The sequence below is a fragment of the Protopterus annectens genome, chromosome 11.part0 (genome assembly GCF_019279795.1).
Source record: "Protopterus annectens isolate FY-2018-M chromosome 11.part0, PAN1.0, whole genome shotgun sequence".
Classification (NCBI taxonomy): Eukaryota; Metazoa; Chordata; order Ceratodontiformes; family Protopteridae; genus Protopterus; species Protopterus annectens.
This window is the reverse complement of record NC_056745.1, coordinates 680872800-680888107: the sequence shown is the minus strand read 5'-3', so window position 1 is coordinate 680888107 and position 15308 is coordinate 680872800. Positions and strand designations below refer to the sequence as shown.

The following is a 15308-nucleotide window of genomic DNA, read 5'->3' as shown; positions in this document are numbered from 1 at the left end:
CGGGGGAAAAAGGGATTTTGGGGAACCCCTGATCAGAGTTAATTAGGTCTTCGGCCATTTTGAGCATCTGCTTTTCAGGCATGAAGGCCTGTCCAGGTGAATGCTGTACTTGCTTCTTTGTCTTTAAAGTTACTTTAGACTTGGCTGTAGATGCAATGGTTAGTTGTGTAGGTCTGAAAACACCCTCAGAAGCAGATGCCTGCTCAGCGGCTCCGGACCCATCTGAAGGGTTAATCTCCGTAGGCCCAACACCTTGAGTATCCAGAGGCCTAGGCAACTCCACGTGGGAGTCTGTTGTGGCCTGTGGCTCTGAGGTAGCGGGTGTCAGGGGCTGCAAAAGCGCCTCACTGAGAACCGGCAACTGGCCTAGAAGAGGCTTCGTCGTCAGTTCTGGGCCTCGGATGCCTGTCCTAATCTTTATCTTTGCGTTTTTTGTGAATTCCGGTCGTCGGTTGTTCCGACAGCATGGTATAATTAAACCTTCAGCCAAAATAGTCGCGTGCAAAATCAAACTGACGTTTAATAGTGCGTTTGTTAAATCTAGCACAAAACCGACAACTAGTGACGTCGCGATCTGGGCCTAGGCATGGAATACAGTAAGAATGAAAATCCTTATGAGGTATTTGCTTCCCACAAGAAATACAATTAACTTTTACTGACATTGGTCTGAGGCAAGAAAAAGTTTCCCCAATGGGGTACTTAGCTTTATTGAAGACTTCGGATCTGAAATAGAATTTGAAATCTCAGGAGTCGGCCGACCAGCACTTGCGAACTGCTTTTGCTTCGGGCACCGCACAGCAAGAAAGACTGAAGAAAATGGGTCTGCTGCATCTTATATACCCCTGGCGCACTGACGTCAGGGAAGAAGCGACAGCAGCCGATGCCGGACCAAGACTTTGGAACTCTGGCCGACTGCGGGACCGCCTGATGGCAGGATAACCCAAGTGTAATGACTGCAGCAGTGAAACACGAACATCAATACAAAGGCAGGCAGGCCAGATATCACAGGAGGCAATGTCAGACAACGTACTCTCCAAAGGAGAAGTGGAAGGATTACTTGGAGTAAGACCACGTTTAGGCAGTAACTAAACGTGCAACACTGTGCCTAGCTATGGGGTAAGAGTTGCCTAATGGAAAAGGCATTTAACTTAGTGTTACTGTGATAGCAAATACAAAGTTTGTCATTATGGAAGAGCCTACTACAGTAAAACAGGAGGAGTATTTGACCATATTAAAGTTATAAGGAAACAGTCCACTATTGGCTAACATTAAGATGAGTATTCGTACACCAGTGCAATTCTCACCATGAAATGTTAGGAAACAAAAAACAATGGGTCCCAACATGAAGAGCCAGAGAGAGAGCCACAGAGAGAGCAAAAGCCAGAGCGAAAGAGGGAGAGCCAGAGTGAGAGAGAGAGCAAGCATGACAGCGAGAGCCAGAGTGAGAGAGAGAGAGCGAGCACGAGAGCGAGAGAGACAGTGGGAGAGAGACAGCGACAGCTTGCACCTGCATTCATGCCCAGTGTGCATGAGAATGAGAAAAAAAAAAAAAAAAGTGTAGTTGCCAGAAAGTAGCCAAGACGGTGAAACTGGTCACCAGTGGGGCAACACAGGGCTCCAAGAACCATTCCTATTTGGCATGTACTTCTCAGAGGTAAAGACTAATGTCAAGGACTTTTGACTGACTAAGTTCGCAGTGGACTACAAACTGGGAGCCATCACAGACTCCTCCATGACAGAAGCACCTTACAAGAGGGTTTTACACAGACAAATGACTGGTGCCAAAGTCACAGACTAAAACTCAATGCCAAAAATCCATTATAGTGCTTTTGGGAAAGCTGTCATCCAAGTTAATTACTCGATCAATAAGACACCCCTAAGAACTGCCAACATGTGACCAAAGTAGTAAGAAAATCATTCTATGTCACCCAAACTTAAAAAGGTATGGCATCCAGGTCCAAGAAGTAATAGTGCCACTTTATTCAGCCCTCAGACCCACCATAGAGTATAATTCCCACTTCAGCATGTACGTGACCAGACATATGCAACAGTTGAACGCCTTACCAGGAGACTCTAGGGTATAAATACATTGCCCTATAGAGATCTTAAAAACCTATCTACATACTCTTTCGCCTAAGGGTTACTGAGACATGATCTATGCCTGCCATACAAAGCATCTTCAGGACCAACTCTGATGGACCTTTTGGACATCTGCAAAATTAACAGCATTAGAATCACTAGATCCAAGGATTTAAATTTTGATTGTGACAGAAATAAAACATGCTGGCAAGACATATGTGTCTCAGAGGATCTTCATGCTATGGAACAGGCTCCACATCCACATAAAGCATCCCTAGCCCTACTGAAGCATAACCTTGACCAATGGAAGAGAAATCAGAAATTCACCCCAAGTCTGGCCCAACTGTCTGATAACCAGAGGCAGACAATGTTCTAATGAATACCCCTGCAGACACACACAACCTCTGGAAACATCCTAACATACTCCCTTCTAACAAATACCCGTAATACATAGGGACACAATTGGGTTGGACTGCACAGGTGCTTCAAGATGAAGTAGATTGTGCTTCTGCTGACAATTCTAGTCATTAGGCACCAGTTATTACAAGATGGGGCTGAGACATTCAATACTAGTCAGAGCTTCATAATCCAAAAGTTATGTACTCACCATAGCATTCCATCTGAGTAGTTGTACTTTGTCTTCAACCTTTGGGCTTCGGATCCAACATGGATCTGACACGGCCGCATAGCTAGCATCTTTGATCAAAGCTCTCAGCTCCTCCCTTCTACTCATAATGCCCAGTCTCCTTCCTTCCTTCAGATCGAGTTTGCTGCTCATAAGACAAACTCAACTCAACAATGCCTTACCAATATAGATTCATGTCGTACTCTGAGCCAAGGAACATACAGAATGGCTATGAGAGGTACACTTCAACACATGGTCATAACAAAAGCGACAAGGCAGGGGGAAGGAGGGGGGATGGTTGAAGACGAAGTACAACTACTTAGATGGAACATTATGGTGAGTACCTAACTTTTTTATCTGAAGTAATTTACTTCATTTGGTCTTCTACCTTTGGGACAGTCTCTCCAGCTACTTAGCAACTGGGAGGCCCTCATGGAAGGATATTTCAGAGCATGGCAGAGCCAAAAGAAGCCCTACCTCTGGAAATTGTATCCAACTTGTAGTGGGAAATGAAGGTTTGAAATGAGGACCATGTGGCGGCAGAGCAGATGTCATCCAGCGAGACCCTGGACCAGAAAGCCTACAAAGTAGCCATAGACCTGGTAGTGTATGTTTTCACCTGACTCAGCGGAGAGAGCCCTCATGCTAAACAAGCTCTGGATATGCATTGGGATATCCATCTGGCAATTGTGACTTTGGAAAATGGTTTTCCTAAAAAGTGCTTAGCATAAGAAACAAACAACTGGTCAGACTTTAGAAAGGATTTGGCCCTGTGCAAGTAGAAACGTAGTTGTCTATGTACATCTAGCAAATGCAATTTATATTCTCTCTTGCTCTGGAAATTTGGGAAAATACTGATAGATTGATTTATGTTAACTTCAGAGGCCACCTTAGGCAAAAAAGGATGGATTAGTATGTAAGGAGACTCTATCCTTATGGAAGATCATATAAGGCACTTTGATAGAGAGAGCTTGGGGTTCTAACACTCTCCTAGCAGAAGTGATGGCTACCAAAAAGGCAGTCTTCCAGGATAGCTATTGTAACTCACCTGTAGCTGCAGGTTCAAAAGGGGGAGAGGCTAGAGCCTGGAGAACAAGAGTAAGGTCCCACAGATTTGTTGGATCTTTCACTGAGGGATGTAGTAGAAAGGTACCCTTAAGAAAAGTCTTGCAGAGTTTAGAAGACGCCAAGGAAGTCACATTGTCACCGATATGGAAATTAGAAACAGTGGCAAGTTGTACTTTACAGTAGACAAACTGGTGCCCTGCTGGAAAAGATCTGTTAAAAAATCTATAACAGAAGCTGGAGCCGTAAAGCGGTCTAAGGCCTGTTGTGAGGCCCAGATAGAAAAACGTTTCCATTTGCTTGAGTAAACTCTTCTGGTGGGCGACTTGGGAGCCGCAACCAGAATCTCCTTAACGGAGGAAGATAAACTGGGACTCCTGACAATCATGAGAACTGGAGAAGCCAGGCCGTAAGCTTCAGACTGACCAGATCTGGATGAGATATCCCAGAGGGATGCAAAATAAGATCCGGAACTGGATCCAGAGTCCAAGATGAAACTACTGCATGAGACCATAGGGATGGGAACCAGACTTATAGTGAGGCCAGAATAGGACAATGAGGATGACAGTGTCCCCCAGTCTGCGAGCTTTCTGAAGAAACTTGGAGATAAAGGGTGGGGGAGGAAAGACAGAGTAGACCGGGTGGCCAAGCATGAACCAGAGCGTCTCTAGGGGCTTCCCCCTGAGGGGAGTTCAGAGCAAAAAACTCAATGCACTTCACGTAGGAAGGAGATACGAACAGATCGCAGCAAGGATGACCCCACCTGAGGAAGATCCACTCCACCACTGAAGAGTTCAGAGACCACTCGTAAGGCAGAAGGATAGACCTACTCAGCCTATCCATGAGAATATGTTGGATTGACCCGGAATTTGCTTTGCTACCAGAAAATGACCGGTGGAGATCACCCACTCCCACACTCTCATGGCTTCACGACAAAGAGGAAAGGATCTGGTTCCCCCGTTTGTTGCTGTACCAGACTACTGACATATTGTCAGTCTGAATGGCAATCGTCCCTAGAGGAAGAAGGGGCTTAACGGCTTGCAACGCTAGAAGCACCGCTCTCCTCTCTAGATAGTTGATATGCAAACTGGTCTCAGGTAGGGACCACGTGCCTTGGACTGTCCGTCCCGAGCAATACCCTCCCCCCACCCGAGCTGGGAGGCATCAGTGGTCACCGTGGTTTTGGGCAAGGGTGGAAGAAAAGGACAACCCTTCCTAAGGTCCAGACACTGAATCCACCACAGAAAGGAGTCCCTGCACACCTGAGATATTCGGACAGGGTAAGACAAGGTTTGATCCAGAAGAGACCACTGGACGGCCAGGGTCCATTAAAGAATCCACATGTGAAGGCGTGCTAAGGGCAATAAATGGATCATAGCTGCCATAGAACCCAAGTCCCTGAGGATGGCAGATCGTAGTTGCTATAGACCCCAAGGACATGAGGACTGCTTCCACCATTGGAACCTCTGCATAAAGAAGCTGTAACAAATGCAGCTTTAGACTGTGTATTCTCTCTGGAGTGAGGAAAAACCTGAATTCGAATCGCTTCCAACCTTGCTCTGATGAAGTCCAGGCTCTGAACCGGAGTCAGCGCTGATTTGGAAAGATTGAAGGTAATGCCTAAATGGTTGGCTAAAAGCAGAAAAGCAGAAAAGTGTCCCTGGCATGACATAGTAGATGCTTGGTCGGGGCAACAAAGAGCCAATCGTCCAGTTATGGGAAAACCTGGATACCCTGAAGCCTCAGGTGAGCCGCTACTACTGCCATCAATTTGGTAAACACCCGGGGGGCAGTGGTGAGACCAAAGGGGAGGGCTCTGAACTGAAAATGATTGGCTCCTAGTTGGAAGCGGAGGAACCTCCGGGAGCATCTGTCCATTTTTATATGGTAGTACATGTCTTGGAGGTCAATCGAGCACATCCAGTCATTTGTCTGCAGATAGGACAGGACAGAAAGGAGAGTGACCATCCAAGATTTCATCTTGTTAACTTCCAGGTTCAGGGTGGAAAGATCCAGGATGGGTCTCTGGTCCCCCCATCTTCTTTGGCATTAAAAAGAACCTGGAACAGAAACCCAATATGGACTGGTCTAGGGACACCTTTGGATGACTCTTTCTTAGCAGCTTTTCTATTTCCAAGGCTACTGCCTCTCTGAGCGGGTGGGACATCTGGGAGGTGTCTGGGAAGCAGTGTCTGGGCAAAGGGAATGGAATAGCCTCTGGATATGATCTGCAGCATCCATCAATTGTAACAGACTCCCATGCCACTGGGTGCAGTGAAAGATGACCCCCAACTGCCACCAGAGAGAAGTCGTGCAATCCTTCAGGGCTGCTGCCCGGGGCTGTCAGAGAAAGGTTCTCGAGACCCAGTATTTTCGGGCCGCTTCTGCCTCTGGGCCAGCACCTATCGTAACCCCCTCTGCCTCTGGTGGACGAGTTGTCTTGAGTGTCCTGGAAAAGGCAGAGACTTCCGTAACCACATCTTCATCCCTCGCTGATTCCTGGAGAAAAGATCATTTGGGGGGAGGGGGGGAGTGGATCCCAAGGGCAGACAGAGTCTTCCAATCCTTTTCACTCTGGACAAGTGTCTCCTTCACTGACTTCCCAAAGAGGTAAGTACCGTCATGTGTGGAATTGGTAAAAAGACGCCTTGAAGGAGTCAGAAAATTGACACAGCTGGAGACAGGAATGACGCCTAATGGTGATTCCTGAACCGGCCGCCCTAGCAGATCCCCCCCACAGCATGGGAGAGGAGACGCATGGACATACTGGAGATGGCCTTCAGAGTGGCTATGCGGGTGAAGAACATTTTCTTGTTCTCAGCCGACATGGACTCTGGGGTCAATTCAGTGACCTCCTTGACCAGGTCATGCTGCAATTGTGTCAGGTGTGCCATGCAGTTCAGCACCCTAACAGCAAAGGTTGCTGAAGCATACACCCACTTTCCGAAACGGTCCAGCGTATCTGACTAGCACTCAGGCGGGTGGACTGTAAAGCTCTCCTGGGCGAGCTCTTTCTTGGTGGCCACTGCCACGAACATAGCATCCACTGGGCACCCTTTAAACCAAACATTCTGTCCGGAGGGCTATGGACTTGGTCGGGTCACTTCAGGATGGGCTCCACCATGTCCGGTTCCTTCCATGCCAGAGATGGGCTCCACCATGTCCTGTTCCTTCCATGCCAGAGATGTTATAAAAACCACCAAGGGATCCCCTGGAAAGGACACCCAGAAAATAGATGGGCCCATGCCAAATGCCTTGAGAAACATTGCTTCGCCCGGGGTTGGCTTTTGGGTAGATCACACCCCCCCCTTTTAGCAAAGGATCTCCATGATGTCTCCAAATGAGACATCCTCGGGGGAGATGGGGGGAACATTCCCCTTCCTCCAATTCAGTGTCTGAAGTGAGGGACTCAGACAGGGAGTCCAAGGGCCTCCTCTTGCATGTTTGTTTGCATGGAGCCTCCTCAGTGGGATTCTGGAGAGGGCCAGCAAACTTCCTGCTGCTCTCCAAGTGGAGCGTCCCGGGGCAAAACTGGCACAGGCTGTCCCTGAGAGGACAAGACAGTCAGGAGATGGTAAAGGGTCTCAAAGGAATCGTGAGGTCCCTCTCCACCACATCGAATACAGAGAGAACGGACCTCCTTAGCACATCCAATGGAGCCATACCCCTCTGATTCGACAGGGGAGTCGGAGCAGAGATACCCAGGGAGACGCTGTGCTCCGACCCACTCTGAGCTGACAGCACCCCCTCAGATCCGACCTCGAGACGACTACAGCTCTGAGAGCTCGGATCCGACCCACTCAATGCAACGGCCGGCATTGAGGAAAAAGGAACTACAGTCTGTGCTGACCCTGCTACCCTGAGGGACCTTGGATCCAAAGGCTCCAAAACCACTGGTCAGATCGGAGAAGGAGCTATCTGAGAGAAAAAAGGTTGCGAGGCACCCCCTCCAGAGGGAGAGGGTGCTGGCAAGACCCCCCACCTGGATTTGGGTATGGATAAACTTCTGCATCATCTTGTCCACCTCTGTTTCACTGAGGCTCCAGGTGAAGCAGGATGAAGACGCACAGAAACAGGCCTACATACATGCTGGGGGGGTGACAAGCGACCGTACCTTAATGACCTCCGGCACTGGGGAAAATCATGGAGAGCAGAGGTGAGGGGAACTAGGCCTGGAAACAGAAGCCACTTTCAGTGGAGGACTATCCGGCGCAGAGCAGTCAGGAGACCCCCTGCAAGGCCTATCTTTCTTGGCCTTCTCCACTTCCATAGGCCTCTTGGCAGAAGTTTGAGTCCCTGAGGCCTGGGAAGGGGAATTAGAAGAGGAGAGAAGGGCCGTTCCCGATGTGGGCAAAAGGCCCTTGACAATTAGTTTGTTCCTCCTGTCCTAAAGTGCTCTGGGATTAAACCCAGAGCAGATAGGACAGGAGGTATCAAGATGTGCAGCTCCCAGGCACGGCACGCACAGTGTGTGGCCATCAGCCGGAAAGAGCTTATTGCCACACTCTGAGCAATGCTTGAAACCAGGTTTGGGAGTTTCAGACATGATCTCCCAAATGAGGTCCAAACACTCCTCCTTCCCTTCTTTTCTAGTGTGAGTAAAAGTTTTTTTTTTTTTTTTTTAAACCAATGACTGTCATGCAGGGAGGATAGGTAAAAAAAAGAAGGTAAGATTATAGCAAACAAATCACACTTACAAACCCTCAAAAAAATTTGAAAACAAATTGCCTCACTGCTAAGAGCATGGACCACGCTGCTTGCTATATCAGAGGCAAACGAGATCTGAAAGGAGGAAGGAGACAAGGGTCATTATGGGTAGAGGTGAGGAGCCGAGAGCTTGGATCAAAGATGCTAGCTATGTGGCTGTGTCAGATCCACGTCAGATCCGAAGCCCAAAGGCTGAAGACCAAATGAAGTAAACTACTTCAGATCCAGCTTTATTAGAGCATTCAAACTTTCTTTTGCCCTGCCCTTTTTGTCTTAAGAGTTTGAGCAATGTATATAAAGTAACTTGCTCAGAGTCGCACAGTATTTAAATTTAAGAATCAAACCCTGTACCTTTTAATATAGAAAACAGCTCACTAAGAGCTTACAGCCTTAATTGTCACACCAAATTCTGAATCTTCACTACAATCACAACATTTCCAGCTGATGGGGATATGAAAATCTTATATTTCCTGAAAACAGAGTACACAATTCTTAATTATATTTTTCACCTAAAACATTGCTTTTTGTTAATACTTTCCTCAAGAGATCATCGATTACACTATTTTTGGTTTCAGAGCCTTGTCTCTTCATTTTCTGATAACAATGAGTTTTATGATCAGAGTTTTATAATTCTTGTTCAGAAAATGCAATCTATCCCATTCACCTTCAGAAAATGCAAACTGATGCAAAGCCTGTTCTGTTAAATTAAGTAAATAAAGGTAGTCTGCCTCATCCTTTTCTGCTTTGCCTCATATTTATGCCTTGTCCGTTATTAGCTTCTTTGCTCTGGTAAATCACCAAGGATTATAGTCTGTCAGTAATACCAGCTTGTGTTCAGAAAATCCATGTTAATGCAAAGCCTGTTTTGTTAATTTAAGTGAACTAAGGTGGTCTGATTCTTATCCGTCTGGTTTTGCAAAACATCTAATTTAGCTTCATATTTATGCCTTGTATCTCATCAATTTCTTTTTTTTTTCTGAAAAATCAGAAAGGATTTGCATTCAGTAATGCCAGTCATTAGAGCTCCACAGTTCTTATTTTCAAAAAAATGCATGTTCACACAACATCTATAGTTGTGTTAACTTTAAGTGCTTGACAGCTGCATGGTACCTAAAGCTCTGAGATGTTGACTATTTCCTGCAGAGTTACAATCTTTCCACCTTCCTTTGCCTACTATGTGGCTTTGAGCAAGTCAGTTAACCATACGGTGCTTCCACATTCACTAGTAAGTAATAGGCTAACTGCCCTTGTGAGCCATTAAGCCAAACCAATTTCCCTATTAAAGGTGAGGATCAAACTCTGTACCTTTGTTTTTCATTATGCCAAACCTGCCCCTCCTTTGCAAGTTGTCCCTGAAAAGGGACACAACCAGGTAAACTTAATGGACAAACAAAGATAAAACTAAAATCTGTCCCTTTTGGGGTCTTTATCCCCTCATTAGTTTTGGGTTTATCCAGAATTCTTGAGTAAAGAATCTGAGAGGTATTTTGGTCTGTCCCTTGTGAAATCTGTGTTTTTCTGGCAAAGTACTGGGGATTGCAATCACTAAATGATAAGTATAAGCATTTTGTACCCTTTAGAAAACTCTTAGTCAAAAAGTTTATTTTATCTACTTTAAATCTACAAGAGAAATATTTTAAAGCTCATCTTATGTCTCTGTTTTGGACTTTTGAGCTACAAAATTGAAAGAGCTGAGCGAGTTGCACTGGTCCTGACAACAGCCAGCCAAGATACATTTCTGGGCCATTATTTATGAAATTATTCATTCACCTAATCCTAAGTCTGCAGTCATATAAAAGTACACAGACACACACACTATAGCTGTTCACTGCCAGATTTTGTTTTGCCTTATTTTTGCTGTCTGCTCCTCAAAATTGTGGCTGGTAATACTGACAGACTGCAGTCAATAAATGGCATACGTCAACTTCAGACTTCATACTCGTCAAAAATGTTTTACAGCAGAAAGACCACTACTTAAATTCTGCTCCTGATTTCAGGTGCTTTCCCTGGTTCTTGAGCTAAGATGTTAGAAGACACAGGGGGGTACAAAATGGGTTGGGACTGTACAGATCTCTCAACAGCAGGATGAAAATGCACTTACAGGTCTTTACGCATTTCTTCACTCACTTATCAAAAGGAAACCTTTGATATGTACAGAAACATGCAAGAGGCTTTATTTAATGGTCACATCAGTGTGTATGTAGATAAACACTTGGTTTCTGTATGCCAAAATAATTACAATGTAAAGGAAAAAATCAGTTGTAAACAGCATCATCATTAGCCATGTTATTTGGTTATGAGCCTGGTTTCCTTCTTTAGTTGACTGATGGTGTGTTTATTTGCCTGTGAATAAACATGACAGCATGAAGTCTACAAGTTTAATATCTTATCTATGAGTACATTTTATCCTAGCTCATTTTTTGTAGACTTGTGGGTATAAAAAAGCACTGTGTTTGGGCTGCTAGAGTATTGTCTTGCACTTACTACAGATGAATGCAACTTGTAATTGTTAGTGTGTTGCTTCCTGTAGAAGAGAATTTGATTCCCTCATCTTTTGTCTTCTGTACGAGTCTGAACAGGTAATTTCAGATGGTTCTCCTGGGCTGCTCTTGAAAAGGGACACTGACTTCCAATAGGCTCTCCCAGGCTGTTAGCAAATATGTTGTTACACATTTCTCTCGAATTCCTGCACCCTTCACATAACATCTTAATAGTACTTCAATACGTGCCACTTAACAATGACTCCCAGCAAGTCTTTCGGTTAAATGGGTTCCAAGATGCATTTTCAGTTAAGGTGGGTTTCAAGAAAAGTTCATTGTTGCATAATGCTAAGTCTATTTTCAGTGTGATAGTGGTTTGTTTAGCAAATATCTGTCAGGAGTTTTGCTTAAAATTTAAAAAAAAATATTGAAACAAGACACCCAAGTAGCAGGATATTGATATTGCTGGGAAGGGGAACCAGTTCATTACCCTGCCGAGGGTTCCATTTGACTTAGATCCAGCTCTGGGGATGAGAGATCAGTATACAGCCCTGGTAGACAAATGAAAAATACAATACAATACAAATTAAGAAACAAAAAACAGATATGAGTCTAGTGGGGTGAGAACAAAAAGGAAAATCAAAATGGATATTCTATTTATTTGTTTATTTTTTATTTTGTTAAATGGAGATGGGTCATAAGATTATGTAAAACAGTAAAGGGCAGTCTAGAAAAGTCAACCTGAAGAGGATGGACAGATGAGAGGAAAAGCACTTCTACAAGACTGAGGATACTGTCTTTAATCTGGAGATAAGGGAAAAGCTTTCATGGAAAAGAACAGAATGTGCGGTTAGAGGAGCTGGTGGATTGATGAAACAAACAGGGTTACCAGCTGTATTAAATAGGCAGACCAGATGGACACATTTATTTTTATATTTTTAATTGCCGTCACATTTATTTAAGTAATGTGAAGAAAACATTCATGTAAGTAATGTGAAAAACTTAAAACGACTCACCAAGAAAAGCTAAATAAAATGCTAGTGCAAAAAACATGCACATGTATGTCTGGATGTAGTCAGAATACTTTATTTTAGCTCACTAAACAGCCAACCAACAAAACCAAAGCTGAGCACTTTTATCAGCAGAGACAAACTGGTTGATCCAGGGATAAAATAAATAAATAAATAAAAAATCGGTGTGCCCTGTAGTTACGCACAAGAACCTATGGATTTATGGAGTGAGGGTGTCCAGAGTTTTTTTTTTCTTTAATGTAAACAAACCCCATGTGCTCTGGTTAGCAGTCAAACAGTGGAACTGCAATGGATGCACCCTGGGTGTGCCACTCAATCATGCAATTGACTGAAATCTCAGGCTGTCCTGCCCTCCTTGAAAAGCAAAATTCAGCCACCCTGTTCTATGAGAGGACAATCACGTTAGTTGTGCCATCATCCTCAGAAATATCAGAGGAGGGATGCTTACTTATTGTTTACCTACGCATGGTGACATGACACTTCAGTAATTAAGACATGCAGTGGTGCTGCCCAGGTCTGTTATTTCCTTCCATAAAAAACAAGAATATAGACCTCCCCATCCTTGAGGCAAATGCTTGTCGTCTCCATCTCTACTGAGGAGCTTGAAATGGCATGTGACTTTCCTAAACTAACAGGCAAGAATGCTCAGCCCCTTTATCTTTTCTGTCCCAAACAAATTCCTCCACCATCAAGACTACCAATCGATTCAGTATTTTCAGGGGGATAGAGCCTTGACTGCTATCCAATGTCATGGAGTTAAATCTCCAAAATTTAACTTTAATAAGATCTGCCTAAAGCATCTATAAAAAAATCAGTGAATTGTTATTGGCAATTATCCTTGTTTTTTCAGAATTTCACTTGAAATGAGTGTTTACTCACCTAGTCACAGAGGCCCCTACTGTTCCTTTCCTGTCAGCCTCCACGATGATACGGTTTTTTGACAACTGTTCCTGGATAAGGATCACTTTTTCTACACCCTTCACAATGAAGTAGCCGCCTGTAAATTAAATAAAAATTACAATGACTACAGAACAGCAGCTAATTGTTCACCATTTTGTATGCAAAGACAAGGTCAGCTCTGTACAATACCTCGCAAATTTGCATCTCCCCTCTGTAACCAAGTGCAGTGGGACACAGTGCAGATAAAGGTAACAGACAGCACACACAACTCCCTTCCTAACATCACATTTGCTACCTGCTCAAACAGGTGAGTGAAAGTACATGTGATGTTACTCTTGATTGTGTCAAAAGACAGCATGCCAAGATACAATACATGGCTCTTCCAAGTACGTTTTGGCAGGACAGATTTTTGTCAGGAGACCCACTCTTTCTCCACCAAATTGTCATGACCAGTTATAAACAGGCTTGTGAAAGATACAGTAATAACAATCCTCCCTACTGACTGAGATTAACCTTTTACCTTGTGTAAGTAGTCACTCATTTTACAAGACACAGAACATAGACTAAGGTGACAAACTACTTATATGAGTTCAGCTGATATTCAAAGGAGCTTTCTGCAATGGCCATCACTGGGGTACATCCTTCTAGTGTCCTCTTGCACTTATTTTCTTAAAGTCTCCAGTTCTAACAAATGCAGGAGTATAGCATCCCTCAGTCAAATTAATATAAGATTTGGTCCAAAACTTCTTGACACCTATTTGAATAAAAAAATAAATAAACCACACATTTTAATGTTTTATTTGCAAAACAACTTCCGGCCACAGAATTCTCACTAACAGCAGATAAGCAAAGAGGGGCTGAAAAAATGAGGTCCATCTCAAACATCAGCTGATATGATACATAAATCTCACATTTTATATCTCATTTCTCAAAAGATCTCTGCAGAAAGTGCAGCCAAACCAATCCCAAACAATGTCAAAAAAAAACACCCAAACAGGTGTGAAAACATCCTGAAAAGTCTTCTGAAATGGAGATGGGCATACTTCCAAGATGTTGCAACTTTAAGACCACTCCAAAACAGTCACTAGGAGACCAAGATTAGTGGCTTGAAGTAAGGCTCATCTGATCATCCAAGCAAGTCTGTCTTTGTGGAATTTCATCAGTAGACAAATGATTAGCATAAAAGAAACATAATTTAGGGAAAGTGGCAGGTAATTTCCTCACAAAGGTTATACAAGCATTAAATACCTTACCCAACTAACTTCTTAAGCTTGCTGGACAGAGACAATCCTGAAAAACTGTGTTTTTTTCCCCAAAACTAAAGACAAGCTGATTTCCATACTGACCCAATTCTGAGGGGCCACATGATTTCCACAGCGCCCCAATTCTGTGGGGCCACATGAACAGACTTTCTTGACCGAGAACTGCTCCACAAAAAATTTCAGTAGTGGCTTCAAACTAGGATGCTTGATTCCATGAAGAGGAATGTCCCACAAGGAAAGAGGAGTACTTTGTAAGTCACTCAAACAAGTTCCACTGCCTTGGCAAAAAAGAAATAGGAAATCACAAATCCTAACTTCCTTGTTCATGTAAAACATGTATAGCTAAGCATACTCAGTATACTCAAATCAGTACACTTTTTCTGAGCATCTCAGAAACTTTATGATTCAATGAACACAGAAAGTTTAAAACCGACTGTAGTAATGTCAGCTCTACAGAGCCATGCATGCTTACCTGATGTGAACGCACACCTTATAAGTTGAAGCAAGTGTAAATTGTGTGCATGCTTCACATGTGTAAAAGAACAGTACATTTATGTATGTGTGTGTCGGGGGGGGGGGGGGGACTTGAGGTCTGAGTACAAAAAATAAAACGTCTGGATACAAGGGTCATACCCAGCACTGCTGCTTGGCTGTTTAATACCACCAGCAGGATTTGGGGCTTCATAGGTTTATACTAGGCTATCTGCCCTAAGGCATTTATAAGCCTAGCCCAAAGTTTTGTGGCTTACGCCACCCCTTATATGAAAAAATACTGTGCCCATTAGTTTGTTGTGCCTCTGTCCAGCAGTGACACAGAGATGATTCCCGGGGTAAACCTACGATTTCCCATCCGCAGGTCAAGATTTCTCTTGAACAGAGCCAGCGAGGTGCTCTGCCTCACATGGACCGGGATTTTATTCCACAGCATAGGGAGTTCTCTGAGTGATAAATCTATCCCTCCAGCACGTCCTATTTATATCCGTGCTAAGGTTCAAGTCGCTTGCTCTAGTGGTTTTGGTGGATTTGGATTTTTTTGAGGTGGAGCATGTCCATTAATTCCGGGTTGGACATGGCCTTGTATGTCAGGCACATGTCACCTCTGAGCAGACGGTATGCGACTGAATAGAGCTGGAGTTTCAATCAGAAAGACATTTGGGTT

The 15308-nt window shown here is 44.0% G+C and overlaps 1 protein-coding gene across 1 annotated transcript in view; it reads right to left on the bottom strand.

The window, feature by feature from the left end:
* The window catches only part of POLR3B (RNA polymerase III subunit B), a gene marked incomplete in the record, with an annotated part of 1742661 nt that overhangs the window by 1545233 nt on the left and 182120 nt on the right, over positions 1–15308 (bottom strand). The window contains 1 exon segment of the mRNA XM_044088141.1: positions 12867–12984. Within this exon segment, the coding sequence (XP_043944076.1) occupies positions 12867–12984 (118 nt within the window).